This window comes from Talpa occidentalis, unplaced genomic scaffold (genome assembly GCF_014898055.3).
Source record: "Talpa occidentalis isolate TD23 unplaced genomic scaffold, MPIMG_talOcc4v2.1 talOcc4.7, whole genome shotgun sequence".
In the NCBI taxonomy this organism is placed as follows: domain Eukaryota; kingdom Metazoa; phylum Chordata; class Mammalia; order Eulipotyphla; family Talpidae; genus Talpa; species Talpa occidentalis.
In genome coordinates this window covers 80,956,153-80,982,984 of record NW_023605083.1, presented here as the reverse complement: position 1 = coordinate 80,982,984, position 26,832 = coordinate 80,956,153, and the positions used below count along the sequence as shown (strand labels likewise).

At 48.0% G+C, this 26,832-nt stretch overlaps 1 protein-coding gene and 1 non-coding gene across 4 annotated transcripts in view; both read left to right on the top strand.

The window, feature by feature from the left end:
• RHBDL3 (rhomboid like 3) overlaps positions 1-26,832 on the top strand; it is an 87,873-nt gene that overhangs the window by 21,641 nt on the left and 39,400 nt on the right. Inside the window, exon 1 of one of the 3 annotated variants that reach the window (XM_037492698.1) lies at positions 20,820-20,937. The exons of 1 other annotated variant lie outside the window; for it this stretch is intronic. In XM_037492698.1, the coding sequence (XP_037348595.1) occupies positions 20,827-20,937 (111 nt within the window). In that variant the 5' untranslated portion in view covers positions 20,820-20,826. Of the gene's footprint in view, positions 1-20,819; positions 20,938-22,434; positions 22,453-26,832 lie in introns of those variants that run through there. One more of the 3 variants, XM_054688884.1, reaches the window with a different exon arrangement.
• Positions 3,825-3,930, top strand: LOC119233090 (U6 spliceosomal RNA). Its single transcript, XR_005122256.1, has one exon. It is a non-coding gene; the product is annotated as a U6 spliceosomal RNA (small nuclear RNA).

The window sequence follows — 26,832 nt, the reverse complement described above, 5'->3', positions numbered from 1 at the left end:
TATTTTTTGTCTCATTGATCTATCCATTGTTGATAGTGTGTGAAGTCTCCTACTACATACGTATTTTCTCTGATGTCTGTTTTCAGAAATGATAATAGTTGTCTGATATATTTTGGTTCTCCTTCATTTTATGAGTATATGTTAATGAGTGTTATTTCTTCTTGAAGTATTGTCCCCTTGATCATAATGTAGTGACTGGGTCTCTCTTTACCTTTTTGAGTTTGAAATCTGTTTGATCTGATATCAGTATAGCTGTTCCTGCCTTCTTTTTTGGTCCATTTGCTTGTAGGATTGTTTTCCATCCTTTTACTTTCAGTCTATTTTTATCTTTTGTAGTTAAATGTGTTTCCTGGAGACAGCAAAAGGTTGGGTTTTGTTTCTTAATCCAACCTGTGACTCTGTGTCTTTTTATTGAAGAGTTTAGTCCATTTACATTTAGAGTTAATATTGATATGTTAGTGTCTGTATTTGCCATTTTGTTTGTCTTTTCTCTGGTTTATTTTTATTTTTATTTTTTTTTTTTGGTCTTGTTTCGTTCTTATTCATCCCTCTGTTGGTTCTGGCTTTAGGACTCCTTGTAGTATTTTTTGGAGTGGGGCTTTAGTCGTAATGAAATTCTGGAGTTTCTGTTTGTCTGGGAAGGTCTTTATTCTTTCTTCATAGAAGAAGGAAAGCTTTGTGGGATAGAGTTTTCTTGGTTGGCATTTGTTGTCTTGGAGTTTGTTGACTATGTCCCTACCCTCTCTCTTTGCCTGTTTCTTCAGAGAAGTCTGATGTCAGCCTGATTGATTTTCCTTTGTATGTTACCTGTTTCTTCCCTCTTGTCAGCTTCATTATTTTTTCCTTGTCTTGGATTCTTGGGAGCTTTACTATTATGTGTCTTACTGTATTTTTCCTTTCATCATGGAAGTTTGGTGTTGTTCTTGCTTCTTATATGTCTATTTTTAGCTCCTTCTTCATGTTTGGGAAGTTCTCTTCAATTATTTCCTTGAATATTTTCTCTGTTCCTGTCTCTCTCCTCTCCTTCTGGGATTCCTATAACTCTTATATTTCCTTTCCTCATGGAGTCAGATAGTTCCAGAAGTCTTTCTTCATTCTTTTTCCTTTGTACTTCTCTTTCCTTTTCTGTTTTGGTTCTTTTTATTTGTGTCTTTGAGAGTACTTATTTGTTCTTCCATTTCATCTATTCTGTTTTCACTGCTTTTCCCAGAGTTCTTTAGCTCCTCCATTAATCCTTTGATCTCCTGCATTTCTTTTACTTCCCTCAATTTCATTCTTCTGATTGTCGATTATTTTTCCCTTATTGTGTCCTTTTATGAATTCTTTCAGTTTTTTAATCATGGCAATTTTAAATTCTCTATCTGGAAGGCTCAGAAGTCCTTGCTTGGTTGCTTGTAGTTTGTCTTCTCCCTGCTGCTTGTTTTCTAATTTGTCCTATGTGTTGGGACACTGTGTTGGCCAGCATCTTTTTGGTATGCTCTTTCTGGGATGTCAGAAACTGGTGGTCCAATCAAGTCAAAAACTGTTATGCCAGAAGTCCGGTAGGGCAGTGGTACTATGAATATGTTAGCGGTCGCTGTCACAGAAAATCTCCTCCTTCTGTATTTGTTTAATTCCAGAGGTGGGTCTTGCCATCCCACAGACTGCTCTGGCCGTGGCTGGATTGCCCACTGGGGTGCAAGTCACTGGATACCCCTCTGGACTCTGACTGGCAGCCAGACGGGGCCTGGCTTGTGGGGGCTTTCAGCTCACCTCTGGCTGTGGGGGCAGCCCTTTCCCAGTTCCAAGCAGTCTAGGTGGGTTCCGGATGCAAAGATACCTGATCTAAAACAGCGAGTCAGGCATTTTCCTGCACCCACAGTCTGCCTGGATGGTGGCTGGATCCCCCTCTGAGCTCAAACTGGCGGCCAGTAGGGACCTGGCTTGTGGGCGCTTATCAGTTCACCTCTGGCTGTGGGGGCAGCCCTTCCCAGTTCCTCGCAGTCTAGGTGGGTTCTGGACGCAAAGATACCTGTGCCCTGCAGAATTAGAGGACAAGGCTGTCAATCCATTTCCTGGGTGTTAGCCGAAGCACATTCTTCTGCTTTGTGATCACTCAATGGTGTCTGTTTTGCAACCATCCCAGGCTAAATAGACTCACCATCAGTTCTAGAAATTTGAAGGAGAATTTTAGAGCTCTTGGCATCCTTTTTTCAGGTTTTAGTGGTGAGCAGGGGAAACAACACAGAAGGGAGACAGCACCTTGAGCCTCCCCCTGCGAATCTCTTCATGCTCTTTCTCCCAGCCATTCCATAGTAGGCAAATCGCTCCATCCTCTTAATTATGTGGGAAAAAAATTATATAGAAATGGTATTTACGTTTAGGCTATCTTCATTTTTTTTTTAATAGAGGCGTGTTTTATTTATTTGTTTGTTTGTTTGTTTATACAAGCACTGGGTAGAATCAGAAGCGCGGGAGGGTGAGAGAATTCACCAGAGCCAGAGCAGGGAGCAGAGCAGGCAGAAGGACCGAAGTACACTGCTGAGGGGAGCAGCGGGTGGCAGGAGAGGTCTGCGCACCATGTGGGACCCTCCTCCGGTGGCCGGGGAGCAGCCGGGGATCCAACTGGCCCCGCAGAGGCTGCGGGCAGCTTCGCAACCCAGCGCTCAACCGCTGCGCCACCAGGGATGACCTAGGCTATCTTCATTTTTAACTAGGTTTTTTGTGAACAACATATTGTTGGGCCATGATTTTTTAAAAAGATTTATTTATTTATGCATACGAGAACTGGCGTGCAAGCCAGAGGCGTGGGGTGGAGGTAAGAGGATTTACCAGAAAGAGTGGGGAGCAGGGGCCTCCCTGGTGGCACAAGGAGTAAAGACACAACCTATGAAACTGTCAGCAGCTTCAGCACAAGTTCGATCCCCAGCCGGCCAGGGAGCAACCCATATGGCACAGCAGACCTCTCCTGACTTGCTCACTGCTCCCCTCAGCAGTGTATTTAGGTCAATCTGCCTGTTCTGTTCCTCACTCTGTCTCTGGTGAATCCTCTCACCCCCCACACCTCTGGCCTGTACCCCAGTTCTTGTATGCATAAATAAATCTTTAAAAAAAAAAGAGTGGGGCTCAGAACAGGCAGATTGACTGAAATACACTCCTGAGGGGAGCAGCAGGCAAGACAGGAGAGATCTGCTGTTCCATGTGGGTCAGCTCCCTAATTGGCCAGGTATTGAACTATTGCAATGGCTGGCAATAGCTTGACAGTGCAGTTTTTAACCCCTGCACCACCAGGGAGGCCCCTGATTTTTTAATCCTAACAATAACACTTTGCTTTATTTTACTGGTTGCTTTAGAATTTAGAATATGTATCTTTAGCTTATTGCCATCTACTTTCAACTGATACTATACCACTTTACATATTATATAAGAACCTTAAAACTGTATACTTCATTTCTCTCCTCCTGGCCTTTGGGTATTGCTGTTGTATGTTTTATTATCACATTAGTTATAAACCCCAGAAATCACTGTTATCTTCACTTTAAGAAATGGTTATCTTGGGCCTCCCCTCGTGGCTCAGCAGTTGATCGCTGGGCTGCGAAGCTGCCCGCAGCCTCTGCAGTGCCAGTTTGGTCCCCGATCACGGGTGAGGGTCCACATGGCGTGCAGACCTCTCCTGCCGTGCCCGCTGTTCCCCTCAGCAGTGTATTTCGTACGTCTGCCTGTTCTGTTCCCCACTCTGGCTCTGGTGAATTCTCTCACCCTCCCGAGCTTCTGACTGTACCCAGTGCTTGTATAAATAAATAAATAAATCTTTAAAAAAAAAAGAAAAAAGAAATGGCTATCTTGTGTTCACTTCAGCAGCCCATATACTAAAATTGAAATAATACAGAGAAGATAGTATGGTCCCTGAGCAAGGATGACACACAAATTCATGCAACGTTCCATGATTTTAGATAAATACCGGATGGTGTCACTGATATGTGGAATATAGAGTAACTAAGAGTCAAATAAGGACAAAGTTAAAAACTAACCCTTGAAAGCTGACCACTGAACTGAAGTATCCAGAGAAGGGAGAGGTGAAGAGGGGGTAAAGAACAAAGATGGAAAGAAACACCATAGACTGTGGTGAACTGTGGGTGATTTAGTGGTTGGTGCACTACAGTGGCAATGCCTGCTGGGGGTATCCAAACATTACCTCAATTAAAAATAAATTAATTTAAAAAGAGAAATTGCTTGTATTTTGACGGTATTTAAATAAAGGACAAGATACTTACTTAAGTACCCATCTGTTCTTTCTGATATTCTTTGTTCCTTTGTCTAGAGCCAGATTTCTATTTAATATCATCTTCCTTCTGTCCAGAGATCTTCTTTTAACATTAGCTATTGGGCAAGTCTGCTTCTGATGAATTAGTTCAGCTTTTTATATGTCTGAAAAGTTTTTTTTTTTAAAGATTTATTCATTTATGCATACAAGAACTGGGGCACAGGCCAGAGGTGTGGGGGGTGGGGTGAGAGGAGTCACCAGAGACAGAGTGGGGAACAGAACAGGCAGACTGACTGAAATATACTGCTGAGGGGAGCAGTGGGTGAAATAGGAGAGGTCTGCTACGCCATGTGGGTAGCTCCCTGCCTGGGGATCAAACTCATGCTGCAGTGGCTGCAGATAGCTACATAGGTTGCGTCTTAACTCCTTGCTCCACCAGGGAGGCCCTGAAAAGTCTTTATTTCACCTTCATTTAAAAAATACTTTCAGGGCCTCCCCGGTGGCACAGCGGTTGGGCGCTGGGTTGCGAGGCTGCCCGCAGCCTCTGCAGCGCCGGTTCGATCCCCGGCTGCTCCTCGGCCATCGGAGGAGGGTCCCACATGGCGCGCAGACCTCTCCTGCCGCCCGCTGCTCCCCTCAGCAGTGTACTTCGGTCCTTCTGCCTGCTCTGCTCCCCGCTCTGGCTCTGGTGAATTCTCTCACCCTCCCAAGCTTCTGACTGTACCCAGTGCTTGTATGTATAAATCAATCAATCAATCAATAAATAAATAAATCTTTAAAAAAAAAAAAAATAAAAAATAAAAAATACTTTCACTAGGTAAATAATTCTAGGGTCATCGTTTTTTCTTTCAGTGTTTTAAAGACCTTGCTCCACTGCCTTATGACTTGCATCATTTCTGGAGATAAATCTGCTGTCATCTTTGTTTTTCTGTACGTAACATGTGTGTCTTTTCCCTCAGGCTGTTTTTAGATTTTCCCTTTATCATTAGTTTTATTCGGTTTGATTATGAATTACCTTAATCATAGTTCTTGTTCTTGGGGTTCATCGAGGTACTGGTGTCTGTGCATTTAGGGTTTTCATCAAATTGAGGAAAATTTTGACCATTAAGTCCTTTGTTTCTTCAAATATTTTTTCTGCTCCCCATTTTTCCTGTCACTACACACACACACACACACACACACACACACGGCTGCTTGATGTTTTCCCACTACTCACTTATTAATTTTAGTCTTTCCTTCTCTCTATTTCAGTTTTGATAGCTCCTATTACTGTGTCTTAAAATTCACTAATCTGGGCCTCCATGGTGGCACAAGGGGTTAAGTCTCTGCACTATGAGGCTACCAGCAGCCACTGCAGCATGAGTTCTATCCCTGGCCAGGAAGCTACCCACCTGGCGCAGTAGACCTCTCCTGTCTCGCCCACTGCTCCCCTCAGCAATGTATTTCAGTCAATCTGCCTGTTCTGCTCCCCACTTTGACTCTGGTGATTCCTTGCGTCCCCCACACCTCTGGCCTACACCCCAGCTCTTGTATGCATAAATAAGGTAAATCTTTTAAAAAAATTCACTAAACTTTTCTTCTGTTAATCCTAGCCAATGTATGGCTCATGTAGACATTGTGTTTTTTTCATCTCTACAAATTCAATTTGGGTCTATCTTATATCTTCAAAACCTCCATGCTTCTACCATTGCCGTCTTTAGTCTTTTCTCATCACAATAGCCAGAGTAATTCCACTAAAATGTGTTTGTGGATCAGAATTTTCCAGTGGCTTCTCATCTTAAAAGCCAAAGTTTTATAAATGACTGACAAGGTCCTATATGACTCTGTCTAACTTCATCTCTTACCTCTCTGATTTTATCTCCTACTTTCAGTTCTCTAAGCTACTTTGATGTCCTTCTATTCCTAGGATATATGAGTTATGCTTCCACCCCAGGACTTTTGCACTTGCTTTTAGCTCTACCAGAAATGCTCATCTCCATATTCATATCCCTTAACCCTCACCTCCTTATTCAAATATCACCTTCTCAATAAGTTCTTCCTTTCTACCTATTTAAAACTTTAATCTCCACTTATACAGGCATTTTCTATTCTCAATCTTTGCTTTATTTTTCTCTATAGCTCTATCACCACCTTATATACTATACTTTTATAATTAATTTTATTAGTTGCTGGTCTCCCCAACACTAAAAATTCAGTAAGGGCAGAATCTTTGCCTTTTTTGATCAGCCTTACTTTCAACTCCTAGGACAGTACCTGGCACATAGCAAATACTCAGATATTTGTTGAGTGGATGTATAAATGAAAGCCTGATGGCACAAGGAAGTATTGGGAGAGTGTAATAAAAAAGGGGAGGTGGGCTATGCAGTTTATAGAGCTATTTCCAAAGCTTTTTTCACATATTTAATTCTCATAATTACCATCATCCTCATTATAAATATAACAGAACTGAGACTAAAAAGATTTGAACAACCAATTATAGACCCAGCTAAGTAACAGGACAGGGACATGAATCCACACCCTCTCTCTGCAGCTCTCTGCCATGACTGATGTTAGTAAAGCCCTTAAGGGACAGGCAGGAGCTTCTTTCAACTTTGAGTTTGCTTATGATCATTTCCCTAGGGAAGGCGTAGAAATTCTGCTGTGGACTTCGTATAAGCAATTCCACATATCTAAGTTACAGCATCCTAAGAAAACTCCATCATGGCAGAGTGAGCACACCACCTGCAGATGCCCAGGAGAACACAAGATTTATTTTTAGCCAGAATAAGGAAAGTGCCGAATATGTTCGAGGAGAGTTGGCAGCTGGCAGGCTGCTGATACAGCTGTGTTTATGTAAGCTGCTGGCAGAGGAGAGGCTCAGGGTTAGAAAGGAAGCAGGAGGTGCTGAGTCCACTATACACTTGCTGATGCTCTCATGTCCAGTGCCTTTTTGGGAGAAAGTTGTGGGTTAAGGAGTAATGCTGAGAAGATTGTGCAGATCATCTGCAGCTTGCAGAGAGCTTGGGAACAACTAGCTCCCTTGAGTCAGAGCATTTGCCAAAGTGCTCCCTTAATGGATCTGTCCACTACGCTTTTTCTTGCTTCATCTCACCCTGTTATGCAGGACTAAATGAAAGCACAGGACCTCCCTGGTGGCGCAGCAGGTTGAGCTCAGTGCTGTGAAGCTGTCCACAGCCTCTGCAGCCCAGGTTCGATTCCCAGCCGGCCACGGTGATACCCGCACGGCGCAGGAGACCTCTCCTGTCTTGCCCACTGCTCCCCTCAGCAATGTATTTCAGTCAGTCTGCCTGTTCTGTTCCCCACTCTGTCTCTGGTGAATCCTCTCACCCCCAACACCTCTGGCCTGTACCCCAGTTCTTGTATGCATAAATAAATAAATCTTAAAAAAAGACTTATAATGAATAAATAAATAAATAAGTGAATGAAAGCACAGATGCTCATTCATCTGGTGCAGCTGTTAAGCATAGCAGTTCATCTTAGTCTCAGATATGCCAGGTGAGAGCTGCCTCTAACACACTATCCTACAGAGGTTGTCTCGTCGTGGGCTCCTATTTCCTCATCGAGGAGTAGAATAAAGCTTTGAAAGGAGTCATCTGTGCGCTCTCAGGAGAATTGAGGTGGAACCTTTTCTAGTAGGGATTATTTTCCTTACCTTATGAAAATGTTCCAATACAAACAAACATGGAACAAATAGTATCATGAGCCCTCATGGCTCCATCATCCAACTTCAGCAATTATTGGCATGACCAGTCTTGTTTCATCTGTTGTTGCCCCACTCACTGTGAAATTATTTTGAACAGATCCTAGACAGCATATCATTTCATATGAAACTATTTCGGTGTATCTCTAAAATGTTGAGAACCTTTCAAAAGTAACTGCAATATCTTATTCATACTTTTTAAGTGTTCAGAGATCCCCAGTTGTCTAAACAATTTTTTCCCACTTTTTTTTAACTTTTATTTTTGTGTAGAACTGGGGTGTAGGCCAGAGGTACAGGGGGTTATTTACCAGAGACAGAGTGGGGAGCGGAATAGGCAAATTTACTGAAATACACTGCTGAGAGAAGCAGCAGGTGACATGGCCGTAGTGCTGATAGCTCTGAGACTTAACCCCGTAGGCCACCAGGGAGGCTCCTTCCACGTTCTTTAAATCCGGATCCAAAAAAAAGTTCATCTTTTCCCTCTCTCCTTTGCAATTTATTGCTTAAGAAACCAGGTCATCTGTCCTGTAGAGTTTTACACAGTGTGGATTTTTCTAAATGTATCCCTGTGGTTTCATTCAACACACTCCTCTCTAAACTCATGTATTTGTTAACTACCAATTTATTTCCTGTAAATTGCTGCTTAGATGTAGAGACTTGATCAGACTCAGGTTCAAATCAAAAGTATTTTGTAGGTGATGCTGTGTACTTCCATGAGAGGCAGCAAATGTCTGGTTTCTTTCTTAGAAGCCTGGCTTTTAGCAGCCTAGAATCACAGGCTAGACCCCTTTAGCCGACGGATGCCTAGGAATTTTAAGGAACAAATATGACAGCAGTGGCTGTTTCTGAGCAATACATTTGGGAAAGCATGTCCTAGGAAGTGTTTGGTTCCTTAGTTTGTTATTTCCAAGTCATGAGGAAGGTCTTGGTCACACTCTAGGCAACCTGAGAGTCCTGGGCTTCCTGTGTCTTGAACCGCAGTGCAGAGTGTTATGGCTGTTCATCCCCACTAGAGGACACTGTGGCTCCAGGACTCGACTCTTGCAATGCCAAGGCCTCAGACAAGGCCAGCCCTGAGTACATTTATTAGGTTACAACTGTGTCTCTTGTGTCAAGGGGAGAGACCAAAGAGGTAACACATGAAGTTCTATGGCATTGTTTGCCAGGGTAGCTTTTTTTTTTTTTTTTTTTTTTTTATATATATATAGAGGCATGTTTTCTTTCTTTCTTTCTTTCTTTTTGTTTATACATGCACTGGGTACAGTCAGAAGCGCGGGAGGGTGAGAGAATTCACCAGAGCCAGAGCGGAGAGCAGAGCAGGCAGAAGGACCGAAGTACACTGCTGAGGGGAGCAGCGGGCGGCAGGAGAGGTCTGTGCGCCATGCGGGACCCTCCTCCGGTGGCCGGGGAGCAGCCGGGGATCGAACCGGCGCTGCAGAGGCCGCGGGCAGCTTCGCAACCCAGTGCTCAACCGCTGCGCCACCGGGGAGGCCCCAGGGTAACTTTTTTGACATTTCTTTTAAAAAATGAAGATAGGTGCTTTCGTTGGAAACCACTTTAGCCACCTCCAATGTGTCTGCTCTTCGGGAAATTGCAAATTGGTTTACTTAGTTGAATTTTTTTTTTAAATCTGCAATATATGGACTTTTTGGAATATGAATGTATCAAAGAAAGATGCCAAAGTGTATTCATCTCTGAAATAATTTATTCATTTATTCAACACCATGCATTGGGTATCTAACAGGAAGAGGGAAGGGAACTGACGCTTACTGAGAGCTACTCTGTGCCAAGCACCTTCCCATCATCTTTACCTACATCTGAACAAGATGTGCCATATTCGTCTCATTCAAACGAAGGAAACTGAGGTTTCTTGAACCTACATGAACTAACTGAAGCTTATCCTGCCAGATGCAAATAGAGGCCCATATGAATAAATATGTATGTTTTCCACTAAACCCCTAGACACCATGCTGACAGCACGGTACTGAGAGATAGTGAAAGGCAGTTACAAAATTATGTCCTCATGGAGGTCATGATACAGCATGGAAGTTTCAACAAAGGAACAGATGATTAGTGGTCCCCTAATAAGTGGGCACCATCACAACATGCAGCCTGCTGCTGCTGCTGCTGCTGCTGCTGCTGCTGTTGCATTAATGCCATCCTGGGTGGGGGGCGGGGAAAGGCCACTGACCACTAGTAAAAGGGCATCACTGGGGCTTTGTGATGCCTTTGTGTGGTCTATTTGCTTTCACTACGTCTGCCCGCCGCCAAGTCTTTTGGGATATCTGCATGACTCAGGCTATGACCACCAATACACCTGGACTATGTAGCAAGGCCAGGATAGACATAGTCCCCACTGTTGTCTGTAATTTCATGGAGGAAGGTAAAGATAAACAGATGGGTAATCAGGCAAAAGCAGTGAGTTCTTAAAATTTCTGTGCTAATTAATGTAGCAAATAATTTCAGATACCCTTTCAGTTACTCATATTTTCAAACACACTAACCCACCCCCGGTCGCATCCCTATTGTCTCATAGTTCAGCCTTGACAGCACAACTGAGCTCACACTATAAGAGGCCAAGCTGTGTAATTAACTAAATGTGGTCAGTTACATTAAGGAGAGAGAATGACAGCTGGTGGTGGGAGAATGGACTAACTGGCTTCAGCTGGGAAAGAAGATACAGGTGGAAGGTATCTAAAGAAGCAGAACTAGGCATGCTTGGAGAGACCCAGTCCCGAATGGCACTTCAAACTCAGGCAATCACATCTTCAAGGTTCTGGGAAGAAAGGACGAGCGTGGGTGTGCTTCAAGCCACCACTCTCCTCCAGACAAGCCCTAGGATAATGAATGAGCCATCAGCCAGCGCCTTTGCTCTCCAATGAAGGGACCTCCCCCTGCAGACAGTCCCTCTGCAAATATAATTGTGCCACAGGAACCATCTGGCAAATGTGCCCTTTCCTTCAGCGTTTCTGGTATTTCCCTGACTTGCCGCTTCTTTTTCTTGAATAAAAATTGTTGCTGCAAGCCAAACCAGCAGAATGCTTACCAGTGCTTCACAGGCTTTCCCTGAGCCTGGTTAACCCCATGGCTCGCAGCCTAGGAGGCTACTCACAGCTAATGGATCTTGGATGCATGCATTCCTCCTCTCTGCTGTTCTGGTATATTTTGGAGTAGCAGAGCAGGCGTGTGAGCTGCAGACCAGAAGTGCAGCCACCAGATAGAGAGACTGAGGGGTGGGGGGCGGTGAGGGGGGTGGAGCATTTCCGTTGCAGGATGTCCTTCACGGAGAAGGGACAGGTTAACTCCATCTCTCTGCAGAGGACTTGGACAGCTCCCCAAGGAGCCACAATGGGCCTCCACAGCTGTAGGACAGATCACGTGCTCCAGCCACACACGGAAGGATGCCCTGCAAACCCAGACTGCCCACATCAGCCAGCCAGCCTCTGGGCCTGGTTTTGCACAAGCCACATTCTTCCTCTGACCCAGCCTGATGGTGTGCAAGGCTGGAAAATTGTGGGTCACCTTGGGACCACTTGAGTCAGCCCTCTATTTCCAGCCTGCTTCACGGGTTCTAATTCAAAAAAATACATAAAGGCAGGAGAGAGAAAGAGACTCTTGTTAGTCTCTCATCTCCTTGATAATGTGCTTCATGGACAGGGAGACCAAGCAGACCCATCAATATAAGCTCTCTCACCCGTACTGTGTTGTTCCAGATGGATAGGGAAGGAAGCAGTCAATGTAAAGACTCCCATAATGTCACCATCACCCTAACAACAGGCAGGCAGTTTCTATGCAGATTCACACCTTCCTGCCTTAGTACGAGCAGTTCCTTCTGTCTCAAACATATCAAGCCTCATCCACCTGGTGAACCCCTACTTGCTCTTTTAAGATTCAGCTCCAGAATCATCCACTTGGCCCTTTTTCTGCTACCACCTGCTTTGCATGCATCTCTACTTCTCTGCTGAGGACCTATCACATTGTACCTGCAGGGTTTTGTTTGTTTGTTTGTGTTTTTTAGGATGTATGTTCCACCTGTCTTAGAACTTGTTGAGGGCAGAGACTATATCTCTTCAATTTCTGCATCTGGAGTCTCAGTCTGCAAAAGATGTTTATTGGTGGTATTTTATTTTTTTTTTTAATTATAAGAAAGGTCTTGTTTATTTTTTTTAAAGATTTATTTATTTATTTATTTATTTATTTATTTATGGATGCAAGAACTCCCACAGAGGTGTGGGAGGTGAGAGGGTTCACCAGAGACAGAGTGGGGAACAGAACAGACTGACTGAAATACAGTGCTGAGGGGAGTAGTGGGTGAGGCAAGAGAGGTCTGCTGCGCCATGTGGGTTGCTCCCTGGCCGGGGATCGAACTTTTGCTGCAGTAGCTGCAGATAGCTTCATAGGTTGCATCTTAATCCCTTGTGCCACCAGGGAGGCCCTATTGGTGGTATTTTAGAAGGAAAATTGAAGGTAGAGTTGGATTCTCCTACTGAAGTCTCATAGTCCCACCTTCTTGTTTCACAAAAGACAAAATTAAAACTGAGCTTAGGAAGCTACCGTCCCAAAGGTCACATGGCTAAATAGTGACAATTTAGACAGGCCTGTGGGTCTGCTGACTTCTTGGTCACTAAGAAATCACAATCTGACATGTCTCCACTGTCTGGCCGGGGTAGGAGTGCTGATGGGTAATGGACACGCTTCTGGGTCAGTGGCAGGAGAAGTGTTAGAGCAACACCAGCTGAATTTTTTTAACAATTTATTTTTATGCATACAAGAACTGGCCTGTAGGCCAGAGGTACAGGGGGTGAGAGGATTCACCAGAGGCAGAGTGGGGAGCAGAACAGATAGATTGAATAAAATACACTGCTGTGGGGAGCAGTGGGTGAGACAGGAGAGGTCTGCTGTGCCATGTGGGTCACCTCCCTGGCCAGGGATCGAACTCATGCTGTCGTGGCTGATGGTAGTTTGATAGCACTGTCTTTAACACCTGCACCACCAGGGAGGCCCCCCAGTTGAATTTTAGAGCTGGACAAGATGTCACAAGTTCTCTCATATGATCTCTGCACTTTCAGAGGAGAAAATGCAAGTCCACAGGATTGAGGTGCTTTGCCCAAGGTCACACAGCTAGCTGGAAGCAGAAATAGGACAAGAATGCAGGCTAATTCCCAGGCTCTTGCCCGACTGCCATGCTCGGGAAGGGTGAGAGTTAACCTCCCACCCCAGAAAGACGATGGCCAAGCCCCCCCCCTCCAACCAGCTGCTATCTGAGGGGCAAGTCCCTGGAGTCATTGACTCCTCTAGGCTTTTCTTTCCCTCTCCTGGTGGCACAGCACTTAAGTAGGGTGTGTTCTGCATAAATAATAAAGAATGCTTCCCTTCCAGGGAGGAAGACCGCGTCTGGGCAGGCAGTGTGACAGATGGTATTTACAATGTGCTGAGAAGTTCTCACACAGCCTCACTTGGGCTGTGTGGCTGAGATGGAGGAAACAGATTTGAGTGCCCACCGTCTCACTCCTCTGCCTGGTGTTCCCAGGCAGCTGCCGCTGCTGTTACCACAGTGGCCACATTTCTGTTCAGGGCTGTTTTCACAGCTAATGGATGTCATGGATGATGCGTTCCTCTTGCATGTTGTTTGCCTCTTGCCAAGCTGGCTCTGGAGCTCTAGGATGTTTTGCTGCAATTGCTGTAGCCTCATTGTCAAAAAACCTTCTTGTGGACCCCAAGGCATTCTTCACAGTAGCCTCTCACTGGAGTAGGTACTAGATTTGTTGACATTCTTCCCAAAGAAGACCAAGGAAATCCTGTGAGGCCAGATGCTGGACAGGCTTTCCCGGGATCCTGACCTCTAGGAGACCTACCCTAAACCTGGAGAAGTATGAAGGGGACAGATTTGTTCATGGAGCAAGCATATTTACATGATGAGAATCATCGTAGGAGTAGACGACACTGCTGTGAAGAAACAAAACCAAATCCTTGTCCTGACGGAGTGTCCACTCTACTGAGAAGATCTAGCATTGGCCTGGTGGCTACTTGCCCGTGACCCTTGCAGACTCTCACCATTCCTTTCACTTTTTTAAAAAGATTTATTTATTTATGCATACAAGAGCTGGGGTACAGTCCAGAGGTGTGGGGGGTGAGAGGATTCACCAGAGACAGAGTGGGGAACAGAACAGACAGACTGACTGAAATACACTGCTGAGGGGAGTGGCAGATGAGGCAGGAGAGGTCTGCTGTGCCATGTGGGTCAGCTCCATGGCCAGGGATCGAACTCATAGCTTCATAGTGCTGAGACTTAACCCCTTGCACCACCAGGGAGGCCCTTCTTTCACTCTTAATGAGTCTGAATGAAAGCGTACCATTCGCCCTCCTTCTGGGGACACTGATTGTATGTGCAGCTAAAGAGAAACGTAGATAAACAAACTACTGGCTTTTGCTCCAAAGCCAAAGACAGACATCCCCAAAAGTTTCTGATCTATACTCGCCAGCCGCTGGACCAGTCCTGCTTGAATGCCCTGATTGAGCCCCACCCGGTTGACCTGGGAGAAGTCACTGCTGGCAATGATCAGGGCCAGGGACACTCCCCCCACCATCAGGGGCTTTTATTTTTCACTCTGAAATAAGAAATTTGGTCAAAGGAATGAGGAATCACTCCTTTGAGTCCAGGGATTTTCATGTTCCCTTTTGTAAAGTAGAGGCAATTGTACCTGATCTGCTTACATCAGAAGTCTGGCTTTTTGAGGATAAAATGAAATGACAAATTGAAAGTGCTTTTAAATAAAGACAGAGGATGTACAGTTATATCTTTATTATGCAGAAGAATCTTTTCTCCATAACATGAAGCTTGTTTCCTGTTGGGGGCTGAGAGTAACAACTATGTCATTAGACTTGTGTCATATCAAGAGATAATGCTCTGTTTCTCATTAAATGGACTCGTTCAGCTTTATGGTGTATGATGTGTGTTGGGTGGGTGCAAAATTGAATAAGCTATATCCTCTCCTTCAAGGGATATGCGTTCTGGTATGAGGAAGATAAAACTTCAATAATACCACGCAAGATGGAAAGGAACAAGTGATTCTGAGGAAAGAGTGATCCATTTGGGTTGGAGGTTTGAGGAAAGCCTTGGTGGGAGAAAAGCTTCAGCAGAGATGTGCATTCCTGATTGAACAGGCTGGGGTGTTTTTTTTTTTGAAAGATTTATTTATTTATGCATACAAGAACTGGGGTCCAGGCCAGAGATGTGGGGGTGAGAGGATTCACCAGAGACAGAGTGGGGAACAGAACAGGCGGATCTATTGAAATACACTGCTGAGGGGAGCAGCGGGCCAGGCAGGAGAGGTCTGCTGCGCCATGTGGGTTGCTCCCTGGCTGGGGACCGAGCTCGTGCTTCAGTGGCTGCAGACAGCTTCATGGGTTGCGTCTTAACCCCTGGCGCCACCAGAGAGGCCCCAGGCTGTTTACTGAGGAGACAGGACCTGCCTATAGCCTAGCCAGAGGTCACACAGAGCCCTGGTGGCCCAAAGAAAATCCAGAAATGGGTCCTTGGGTACCAGCCAAGCCCCAAGGAGATGGCGGAGAGGAAGACGAGACCCAACAAAGCAGCTGGTAGTTTCCCTGTATGTGTGATTGGCCTAATCTTTCAACTGGGAATGTCTCCTCTGTGCTTTTCTGAGCTTAACTTTTGGGTGCCCATGCCTTTCTTTGAAAGGGTTGGGTGTCTGTGAACCTAGACGTCTTTCAGCAATGATTCAAGTTACTCAGAAAATTGGGGAGCCTGCAGTGAGAACGGAAGAGACGAAAGCAAAGGGGAAAAAGCCTTTTAGCAATCTGGCTCTGTTTGATCTCAGACAGCGGGCCATGAGAGGAGAACACCGGAGCAGGAGCAGGATGGAGGGTGGTTGGATTCCAAGTGGCAGTCTCCTCCCTGAGCTGTGTCCGCTGTTCGGACTTGCAGACTTCAAACATAACTGGGGGATTCCTGGAAGACAAAAGAATTCAGGGCCTGGGCTTGGATCTCAGTCAAAAATAACTCATGTCTTCATCTCAGGCAGGCAGCCGGCGGCAGCTCAGCAGCTTGGGGCTGTTTGCAGACTCCTCAGAAGATGGGAGCTCCCCATGGGGAGAGGAGACTGTAAGGGTCAGTTTAGGTCCCCTTTAGGGAGAGAAAGGCCCTTGAAGGGTGTGGGCCTGGGAAAACTCAGAATTGGAAACTGTTGCTGAAGAAGAGGCCCAAGTGGGAGACGTTCTGGAGAAAAAGTCACCCCATTTACCCCCCCTTCTCAGTGCTGCCATTTGCTTTGAGCCGTAATTACAGCCCTTAATGTTTCTTCCCTAGCTTCTCATTAGCTCACGTTGTCCACAAACAAACTCGGCTCCCCACACCCCTCCTCTCCCAGTGGTTCCTCCTGGTTTTCCTGGCTCACCAATGGCAGCCCTGTGCCCCTTTTATCAGCCTCCCTACCTCCATGGTTCAGAACATCAGATCCTTTAAAAAAAAAACAAGCGTAGGCCTCCCTGGTGGCGCAGGGGTTAAAGTCAGCACTATCAAGCTATTGGCAGCCACTGCGGCATCAGTTCTATCCCAGCCAGGGAGCTGACCCACCGGCATGGCAGACCTCTCCTGTCTGGCTCACTGCTCCCCTCAGCTATGAATTTCGGCAGATCTGCCTGTTCTGCTCCCCACTTTGTCCCTGGTGAATCCTCTCATCCCCTCTACCTCTGGCCTATACACCAGTCTTGTATGCATAAATAAATAAAAATAAATCTTTAAAAAATAAAAACAAACCCTCTCTCTCTCAGTGGGTTCATCTTAGAAGCTCAGTCCCCAAACTGCTCTTCCCACCTCCTTTATCCCACTGAGCTGTAATGAGAGGATTATCTAATTTTCTCCCAGGAGGCCAGGGACTGGGTCTTATTCCCTTTGTATTCTCAGCACCTAGGTCAGGGTCTGGCAAATAATGGACACTCCAATGAATTAGTTGAATTGCACTCTTGAGCTGCTGCCAACTTCATCTTCCTAAAATGCTGCTCCAGTTAGAAGCCTTCACAGCTTCTCCCTCTCCCACTGATCAAGACCCAACCTCCTCAGACTGACAGGCAAGGACCTTTGTGACTCGGGGACGCAGTTCTCACCCACCTGGATGTCCATCCCCACATTGTGTTCACCCACTTGGCTGTTCTGTTCCCAGCACGGGTCTGACTTTCCTGTCTGTCTTTGCTACAGTAGCCCCCTCCTCCCAGAAACCCCTGTATATGCTCTACCCCTAAGCTGCCTATGTTCAAGGCACATCCCAGTAGCAGGCTGCTGCCCCTCTGAACTGAGAGTTTGACCTTTGGAGTTTGAACTCCTCTCTCATGCTCTTCTGCTTTGACTTAGAGTGTCTCATTAGGAGCTTTACAGAGGTTGTGGATGTGGTGTGCTTATAAAATGAAGAATAAGGATATATATAGGTGCCAGTTAGTCATGGTTTGCTGTCCTGGGAGCTCCCACTAGTCCTGGGAGCTCTGAAGGCAGCTCAAGGCCTCTACATGTACCTGACCCATGGCAGCCATTCAGTGAACGTGAGTAGGCACCAGGCCCAGTCCCTCCTCTGTCCTCAACATAGCGCAGAGCATGCCAGTCTTTAGGTGGTCTTAGGTTGGAGTAGGACAACAGCTATTCGATAGCCTGGTCACTCCCATCCCTTAGAGGCTTCCAGGTCTCGGGCTCCAGGCCCCACAGCCTGCTGGAGAATGGACTATACCTATAATTTTTTAAGATTTATTTTTATTTATGCATACAAGAACTGGGGTGGAGGCCAGAGGTGCTGGGGGTAAGACAATTCACCAGAGACAGAATGGAGAGCAGAACAGGCAAATGTACTGAAATACACTGCTGAGGGGAGCAGCGGGCCAGGCAGGAGAGGTCTGCTGCGCCATGTGGGTTAGTACCCTGGCCAGGAATCGAACTAGTGCTACAGTGGCTGCTGATAGCTTCATAGTGCTGAGACTTAACCCCTGTGCCACCAGGGAGGCCCTGGACTATACCTATTTGCAGATTCACCTGGGGCTGGCATCACGAGGCAACACTGAGGGCAAAAGGTGAGAGTGTGGCATCAGGTTCAGAAGGATGTTGATGTCACAACTCATCCTAACAATCTCCAAGTCCAGATGGCTATACTTTAAGCGGGGGTCAGGAAAAGGGAGACTGTCTCCTGAAGGGAGGATCATTAGAGGCTGGAATTTTTTCCTAGAAGACTTTTGGTCACCCCATCTGTGAGGGTGGGGTGAAATGTTCCTAGGACAGAAAGAGGAACAAGATGCTTTGGGATATTTTTCAGATCCTCCCTCTGGCTGCTGCTGCTTTGGCCCACAACTCCCTGTGCGCAGGCCAACCTCCCTTCCTTCTATCTTGTAAACTAAAGACTATTAAAATATTAATTTTAAATATTACTGTGTGGCACACAATTCTTCAATGACTCCCCCATTGTCCTCAGGGGAAAGTGCAACCTCTTTTCTCATGAAACTCACAGCCCCTGAAACCCTCCTCTCTAGGTTGTATTCTTTAAAAAAAAAAAAAAAAAAAAAAATATTTATGCATACAAGAGCTGTGGTGTAGGCCAGAGGTGTTGGGGGTGGCGGTGTGAGGATTTATAAGAGACAGAGTGGGGAGCAAAACAGGTGAATCTACTGAAATATACTGCTGAGGGGAGCAGCTGTACCATGTGGGTCAGCTCCCTGGTGCTGTAGGGGCTGCTGATAGCTTCAGAGTGCTGAGACATAACCCCTTGTGCCACCACTGGGGAGGCCCCTCCAGGTTATATTCTTTAGATTGAGTTCCTTGCTCTGATTTCCAGCCTTGCCAAACTGCCTGTAGTTCCCCCTCCTATACCCTACTGTTTCACAAACTCCTACTGGAGTTTGTCCATGCTGTTCCCACTGGCTGGAATGAACCCCCTTCAACTTCCCCAGTTTGCCTGGTTCTGGGGCCATATCCTTCGGGAAATCTTTTTGGACTCACAACAACCCCCTCCTTTTCATTTCTATACCCCCTTGGATAGCTGTCACCTCCAAATAAACAGTTTCTGGAGGGCATCTTGACAAAGTGGTTAACCTTCTGGAGTGCCCCCTCCTGCCACCTGATTCCCCTGGGACTACCCTCTTCCTGGCCACTCTTTCAATCCCAAACATCTAAGGGTAACACAGCCAGCACCCAGGAGGGTCACTTAAATGATGTTGGGGGAGGGGAGGCGATAATGATCTCAGGGGCCCCAGCAGCCTCTTCTTATCCTTCTGGGCTTTCCACAAAGAAATCAGCCTCTCCTCTGTCCCCTGAAGGCTGTTTTCAAAATCACACCCTATGCAGACAGTTTTATTTACAAGGAAATCTTGGCAGATTCTTGACTTGTTAGTAGAGTAGGGGAGGCGGGGGGAGATGGTGATGAGAAACAAAAATAGTTGAAATGATCACACATTCTGAAAGGAAGATGAAAATTGGTGTCTGTAGCAAACTCACCTAATTAGAACTGAGTTAATTTCCTTCTCTGTGTTTCAAGGGAGCTGTCTGTCGGATGAGATGGTCACAGGTCGGATGGGGGCTAAGGGTAGGTGTTTGCTTTATAAAGATTTTATCAACACATCTATCCCTCTTACTAACTGCAGCTTTCACCAGGGGAAAAGAGCCGCAGTTTCTGATAGGGAGAAGGGGGCAAAAAGGCAAGTGAGTGAGCTGGTAGCTGGTGGGGAGAGGAGTGAAAGGGGACCACCTTGGTGTGGGCTGGAGACTGCCTGCAGGACGTGGTCACGGAGTCCCCGAGTTGCCTGGGGGAGCCGGGCAGCTGACCCAGCCCATCACAGCCATCATTTTAAAGGCAGAGCCTCCTCTTGGGAGACAGTTTCTTAGGTAGACAGATCTCCAGGGGAGGGGCTTTCCTGCTGGGAAACAGCACTGGGGTTTGGTTTTTCTCTATTCCTTTGCTTTAACTTCATTCCTACTTGTTTTACCGCCTCTCTCCCAGTTGGGGCACTTCCCTGGGCTTTGTCAACCTGCTCAGATGAAGCCAGGGCGCTCACTACCATGATAGCTCTGGGTGCAGAGGGGAAAGATGCAGGATTGGGGGTCCGAGGTTTCGCTAGCTGATTTCTCCAGTTTCTAAATTGCCAAGGGTGGGGGAATCGCGTCCTCCTGCCAGCATCTCGCCCCCAATTCACCCCCAGTCAGTTAACCCCCACGTGGCCAACTTAGTGAAACCTCACCCCAGCCTCCAGGCATCTGCCGCCTCCGAGTGGTCGTACCCCGGCGGCTCGGGGAAGTGGGCTGTGCACCCCGGGCCTGCACGGAGAGGCGGACCCGGGCGCGGGGCGCAGGCCGGTGGTGACAGGGCCGGGGACGGAGCGGCTCTGCCCGCCGGCCCCGCCGCAGCCCTCCCCCTCCTCGCGCCGCGCCGCTCTGGCCGCTCCGGCCCGGGGGGAGGCGCCCGGAGTGGGGGGGGGCCGGCGGTCCCCGGGAGCAGCCCCGCCCCCGCCTGCGCGCCGCCCCCGAGGAGTCCGCGGGGAGGAGGAGACGCCGGCGCAGAGCGGGGGCCGCGGGAAGCGGGAAGGGAGCGCGGGGAGCGGCGGGGTCGGGGCGGCCCAAGGGCGCCTCGCCTCGGAGCCGGGCGCGGGGCCGGGGTGCAGGCGGCGGCCGGCCGGGCCGCGGGCGCGGAGAAGTTTGGCTGCCGAGGGGCCGGGCGTCCCGGGGTCGCGAGGCGGGGGCCGGGGCCATGGGGGCGAGCGCGGGCGGCCGGGCTGGCGCGGAGGCGGCGCGGCGCTCTCAGAGCCCCCCGAGCGGTGCGGCCGCCGCGGCGCAAAGTTAGCCCGGCGCCCCGGGACGAGCCCCGCAGCCGCCGGCCCCCCCGGCCCCTTCCTCGACATGGGCGAGCACCCCAGCCCGGGTCCCGCAGTGGCCGCCTGCGCCGAGGCGGAGCGCATCGAGGAGCTGGAGCCCGAGGCCGAGGAGCGGCCGCCGCCGGCGCCGGAGGACGTGAGTGCCCCCTCCCCCGCCTGGGCAAACTTTCTGGGGGGCACTGTGGGGAGAGCTGCCCCCGCCCGCCCCCCGTGGGGCCACTTGGAGGTTTCAAGGTGACGCGGGAGCACCCCGGATTGGCCGTGTCCCGGGAGAAGGCGGAGGGACTGGTCTCCCCGAAACGCGCGCGCGCCACCCCCCGCCCGGGCTCCCGCGGCTTCCCTGCGGGACGCAGCTCCAGCCGCTGCGCCGGGGACCCGTCGGCCGCCAGAGCCCCCTCCCCGCGGCTGGTGCAGTGCCCGGGACACGGCGTTTTCCCGCAGAGGCGGCCGCGTCACGGCAGTGACTCCCCCTCCCCTCCCACTCGCGACCTGCGGGCTCCCCAAGCCCGGGGAGCAGCGGGCGCCGCAGAGTCCACGCGAGCCGGCGCGCAGACCGGTGCGGCGACCCCCTTCTCCGCTCCGGGGTCGGCTCCCGCCCGGCACCTGCTCTGTCGCGACGCTGATTGAGATTCAAGCTGGCCCCTGCGCCCCAGCCCGGCCGTGGGGGCGAGGGGAGTGCTGGGGGAGGCTTTGCCCCCAGAAGGGGGCTCTGGAGTCCCAGACAGCGTCGGTGCCAGCGACGGTGCCTGGGCAAGGAAGGGAGGAGTTGCCCCACAGGGCTTCCCTGCCATCTGCTGCTCCAGTCTCCTCCCTCCCTCTCGTCCTGGGAGCCTTCGGCGGAGCCGGCGCTGGGCGGTCCTGGGAACTGGAGTTTCTTAAGCTGCTCGCTCCCGAGTTAACCTGCAAATAGAGGTTAAAATTTAGGCCCTGCCCTGTCCCTCTCTTAGGGTGGTGAGTGGAAACGGTGCCAGGCCCCTCAACCCACCAAACCTAAATCTGAAAGCCTGTAGGAGGCTGGGGTGGGGGGAGCATAACGTCTCCCCACCCCTTTACCTCCTGTGGTTCTGGCCCCAAAGCCCCAGCGCTTAGATTCAGCCAGGGGAGAGACTGGGTGCCTTTCAGTGCCTTTGGAAGCCCCTTCCTCCCAAATTTCTGGCAAAATGTTAGTGCTTATTGCAAGGGGGTGCTTTCATGAATAGAGGGTCTCTGACCCCCTGCAGGTTGATACCACTGCAGCAGATCTGTTGAAAATGCACCTGGCCATGCTTTCCCAGGCCTGGGAGTAGACACAGATGTGAACTTTAGGCAGCAGACATTATCAGAGACCCGGAACAGAGCTGGACACCTTTATTTATTAATTGTTGAAAATCACCTTGTTCTGCTCATCCCTCCCTCTGCCTGGCCCAAAAAGAAAGGTACCCCTTCTTCTGAATTCCCTCCCTTCACTGGGCACACAGTCATGACCAGCTCTTTCCAGGTTTTTCCTGGTCTCCTGGTGGGTCCCTGATCTGGGGCAGCAGCTGGGAGATATGTTAGGAACTTGAGGGGACTGTAGAGGCCTGTGATAAGTGTGTTTCTTTCTTTCTCTCCTCATCCTCCTCTCCTGCATGGTCTCCCTCTCTACCAGCACTGGAAAGTCCTGTTTGATCAGGTATGTGAGCAGTTAAATCCCCCTTCCTTCCAGCCCTCCCTGCACTCAGTCTCCCTGCTTGCGTGGGCTTCCCTAGCTCTGCACTCCTGAGACTGTGACGTGGGGTGGAGGCGTGGCTTAGTGCATCTGAGACTGAAAGACACTGTTCTCCGCTGCTCTCCAGGTTTCAGAAGGAGGCAGTGGGCTCCCCTGAGAGAGCCTCCTCTCCTCCTCCTCCCAACTTCGTTTCACCAGAGTCAGGTGTATGCCGTGTAGAAAATGGACAATACATATTGAAAGCCTGGAACCTTCTTTCTATGACAGGAGATCTCCATTGGCCTGGGGGTGGGTTAATATCCCCTCTTCTCTTTCTGCCTCCACCATCAAAGATCCGTGGCTACCCCTGAAGTCAAATCTCTGCCCTTTTTGCAGGGTGACTCACAATACACTCTTTTGAAAGCTCACTCTAATTTAATTTTGCAGCAAGGGATGGAGACATTATAGATGGAAAATAGTATGTGATTGCTTGTAATGCTAGAGTTAGGTGTGCGGAATAGAATGGAGAATGCCAACTTTTGAATCTGGAGATGGCCATTTGACCTTCAGCAAGGAAATTATTCTCTCTTTTGCTTGGTACTCAGGTTGTGTGCTGTCAAGTAGTTTCTTTTCCCTTTTTGTTACATGAAGCAGAAGAGGCAAGAGAAGTCCCAGTGTTGGGGAGTAGTGAGTACTTTGATCCTGGGATAAGTGATTGTGCCATGAAGTCTGTACAACTTTGAGAGACCCATTTGATTGGACCAGAGGGAATGTGTTGGTTTGGAGAGGGAGATAAAGCTGAAAAAGTGACTTGGACCAGACAGTGTCATGTTGAATGCCGGTGAAGACTTTGAAAGTTTTTTTTAGCAGGTTTGTTACAGGAGCCAAGCAATGCATTGGGAAGCTCTGTGTGATGGTGGGATAGGGGTGAGCTGGACTTCAGGGATGAGAGAAACTAGCCAGGATCCTGCTACGGTGAATGAACACAGGCATTTTGACTTGGAAGATGACAAAAAGAATGGAAAGGAAGAGAGGGACCTGGCGATGGATCTTACTAGACCTGAATAGATGCAGTGAACTATGTGTATGGCTCTGAGATTCTGAATCGAGGAAGAAAAGTCAGGGTGAGGATGTGGTATTGGTTTTATTTCCTTTTTTTTTTAAATTTTTTTTAAGATTTATTTTATTTTATGCATGGCTGGGGTGCAGGCCAGACATGCAGAGGGTGAGAGGATCCACCAGAGACAGAACAGGCAGAACAGGCAGATGTACTGAAATACACTGCTGAGGGGAGCAGTGGGCGAGTCAGGAGAGGTCTGCTGTGCCATGTGGGTTACCTCCCGGCTGGGGATCAAACTTTGCTGCAGTGGCTGAGGCTAGCTTCATAGTACTGCATCTTAATCCCTTGCGCCATGAAGGAAGCCCGTGGTTTTGTTTTTAGACAGGTTTTTTTTTTTTGAAAGATTTATTTATTTATGCATACAAGAGCTGGGGTACAGGCCAGGATGTGGGGTTGAGAGGATTCACCAGAGACAGAGTAGGGGGCAGAACAGGCAGATTGACTGATATATACTGCTGAGGGGAGCAGCGGGTGAGTCAGGAGAGGTCTGCTGTGCCATGTGGGTTGCTCCCTGGCAGGCAGGGGATTGAACTCGGATGCTGCAGAGGGTGCGGATTGCTTCATAACCCCTTGCACCACTAGGGAGGCCCTGGTTTTAGACAGGTTTAATCAGAGGAGTCATATCAATTCAGATGCCCACGTGGGATGGAAGACGTGGAATTGCAGCCTCAAAGACATGTGGGCTTGGAGTAGTGGTTTGGCATCTTGTCCGCATTAACCTAAGGCCTAGTGGAGGTTTCGGGAATATCCACCAGCGCCTGTCCTGGTGGGATAGCGCATCTCTTCCTCAGCTCCTGAGTGCCACCCACTCTCCTTCCAGCTCCTAAGAGTACAGCAGCTGCCGGCCTGATGCTCGAAGGCAGGCGGGAGCTGCCTGCTGCCACTGATACCACTACCAACAAGCTGCCAGCCCTTCACACCTTCTGCCAGATTTAAAATCAGAACCTAGAACAAAGTGCATCATTCTTTTTTCTCTGTCTGTGTCTATCTTTCTCATTTGATTAATTTCCTTTGCGAGTTCCTTGAGAGTCCACATTTTAAGACAACTCATTGGTTGAATGGGGGAAAGCTCCTAGGAATAATTTGGAACTTGAGGGAGCAGAGAGAATGCTTAGCACCACAAGTCCATGAAATCCAATTTCTCCTACCAGGTCCTGGGTGGCACAGAGCATCCCCCAGCTTCTGAGAAGGCCCACCCAGAACCTTTCTGGACAGACACAATTAATTCCAGGAATGGAAGTCCCAAAGCTTACTCTGATCAAACGCACTCTCTCAGAAAGTTCTGCCTTATGTCTCCTCCCACCCCTCCTGCAGCATCAGATGCCCATTTCTGCTGTTTCCTTTCCTATTGGTGCTTTGTGTTTGAGGAGAGCTGCTCACCGCCCTTGTGTTTGTTCTACTTTGTGTCACCAGCCTGGGCCATTCCCCTAACAGGGCTAAATGAAAAGTAGGTATGAGACCTCTCGATTGGACACACAGCTTCGGAAGGATGCCTTGTTATTCAGAAGTAGACGTGTTTTATCCTTTCTTCCTCTCTCTGGACCTCCTTAAAGGTAGGATTTGGAGATTGGTGAACTTAGTGCTATTAAGGCCAGAATGTTTGGCTGGAGCCTGCAGGCACCCTCCCCATCATTTCATACAGAAATGTGCCTTGATGGCTCACACTGTGGGAGATGGGGTGAGAGTCACAGGACACCTGCCAGAGTCCTGCAAGCTGGTATGGCGCCGGAGTTCACATTCTGGAGGTCATTAGATGGAAGAATGGTCAGTCCTCCTTCCCTTTCTAGGACACAGGGACATCAGTGGTCACTCAGTTTCTGCTGGGACCTTTTTCCAGATGTTAGGGATGGAGTTGGACCAGCCCTTCCTTGCTGTCTGATTCTTCAGTATATAGAGTAATTTCCACTCAGCATGAAGCTAGTTGGACCCCCAAGGGCTAGCAGTTATGACCTTGGCCTTTTGGTTCTATGCAGTCACCCCTCAACCAAATGGCCAGGATACCTTTTGTGGGAGTTGGAGGTGGAGGAAACAGGTGACCCCAGTCCTGTGGTCACCCCAATCACTTTCGGGCATATTCTGGTCTGCTTATGCAGGGGACTAGCGTGTCATCCCTCAGTTTTTCCCCATGAGTCCCAGAAGACACAGCAGGCAAGAAACATGAAGGTCATGACCTCAATGCCGATATTCTGTGTGTGTTTTTCCTATTTTAACTTCTCCTTGAAGGAATTGTCTTTTTCTACCTTTGTGATCTTAATGATTTTCCTCAACATTAGATTTAAACTTACCACAATTATCAATCTGTTATTATAGTGTAATATCTTGGTAAAAATGTCTTGTTTTTCTACAGTTGAATCTGTTGGGCTTTACCTTCATGATTCCTTCTATTGCTTCAGACCTGGGACAGTTTCCATCCTTCTTCAGATCTCATAAACATGCATCTCTTTCTTACTACTTTTTGATGATTTAAAAAGATCATCTAACCCTTTACTCCATCCAGATTTTATTCCTATCCAGTTATACCAGCATCACTTCTTAAGAAACCCCTTATACAGTGTTTGAGAAGTATGATAATTTGGTAAATCTTTATACATGGTTATATATTTTTTGATTTATAATTTTGTGCAGGTAAGGTAAAGTACCTTTTAGTTTTCTCTCTCTCTCTCTCTCCCCTCCATATGTATATACATGTATATATGTTACATAACATATATTTTACATAATATACATATATTTATATTTCATAGCCTTCCTACAAGCTCCTCTTTTTCAGGTTATGCTTTGATCATCCCATTCTCAGTACCTTCCTGAATTTCAGGGAGGTGCCCTCAAGGACCTAAGGTCAAATGGCAGGTCAATGGCAAATGTGAGCCTGGAGCCCACTTAGCCCAGAAAGAGCTGCCAGGGTGGGAAAAACCTTTTCCAGTTTCACCTTAAAAGTGCCTTCTATGAAAAAAAATGCTTTCAATGTCTGTGAATGCTTAATGAGCAAAAGAGTTTAGAGCAGAATTCTGTTCGTACAACAAAGCACAATTGCTTCTGAGCTCAAATGAACAAGAGGAAAAAGGAAGAATTAAAAGTAACTTGATTGTATTTATCTTTTTTTCCTTTCAAACTGGAAGTAAACATTTCCCAGATCCCAAAGAGACCCCCAACTTTGCTAATCTCTAAGAAGGAAAGCACACTATCTTGACTGTCCCACTGAAGTTATAAATGTACCATGGGCAGAATACAAGGCAACTTAGGTG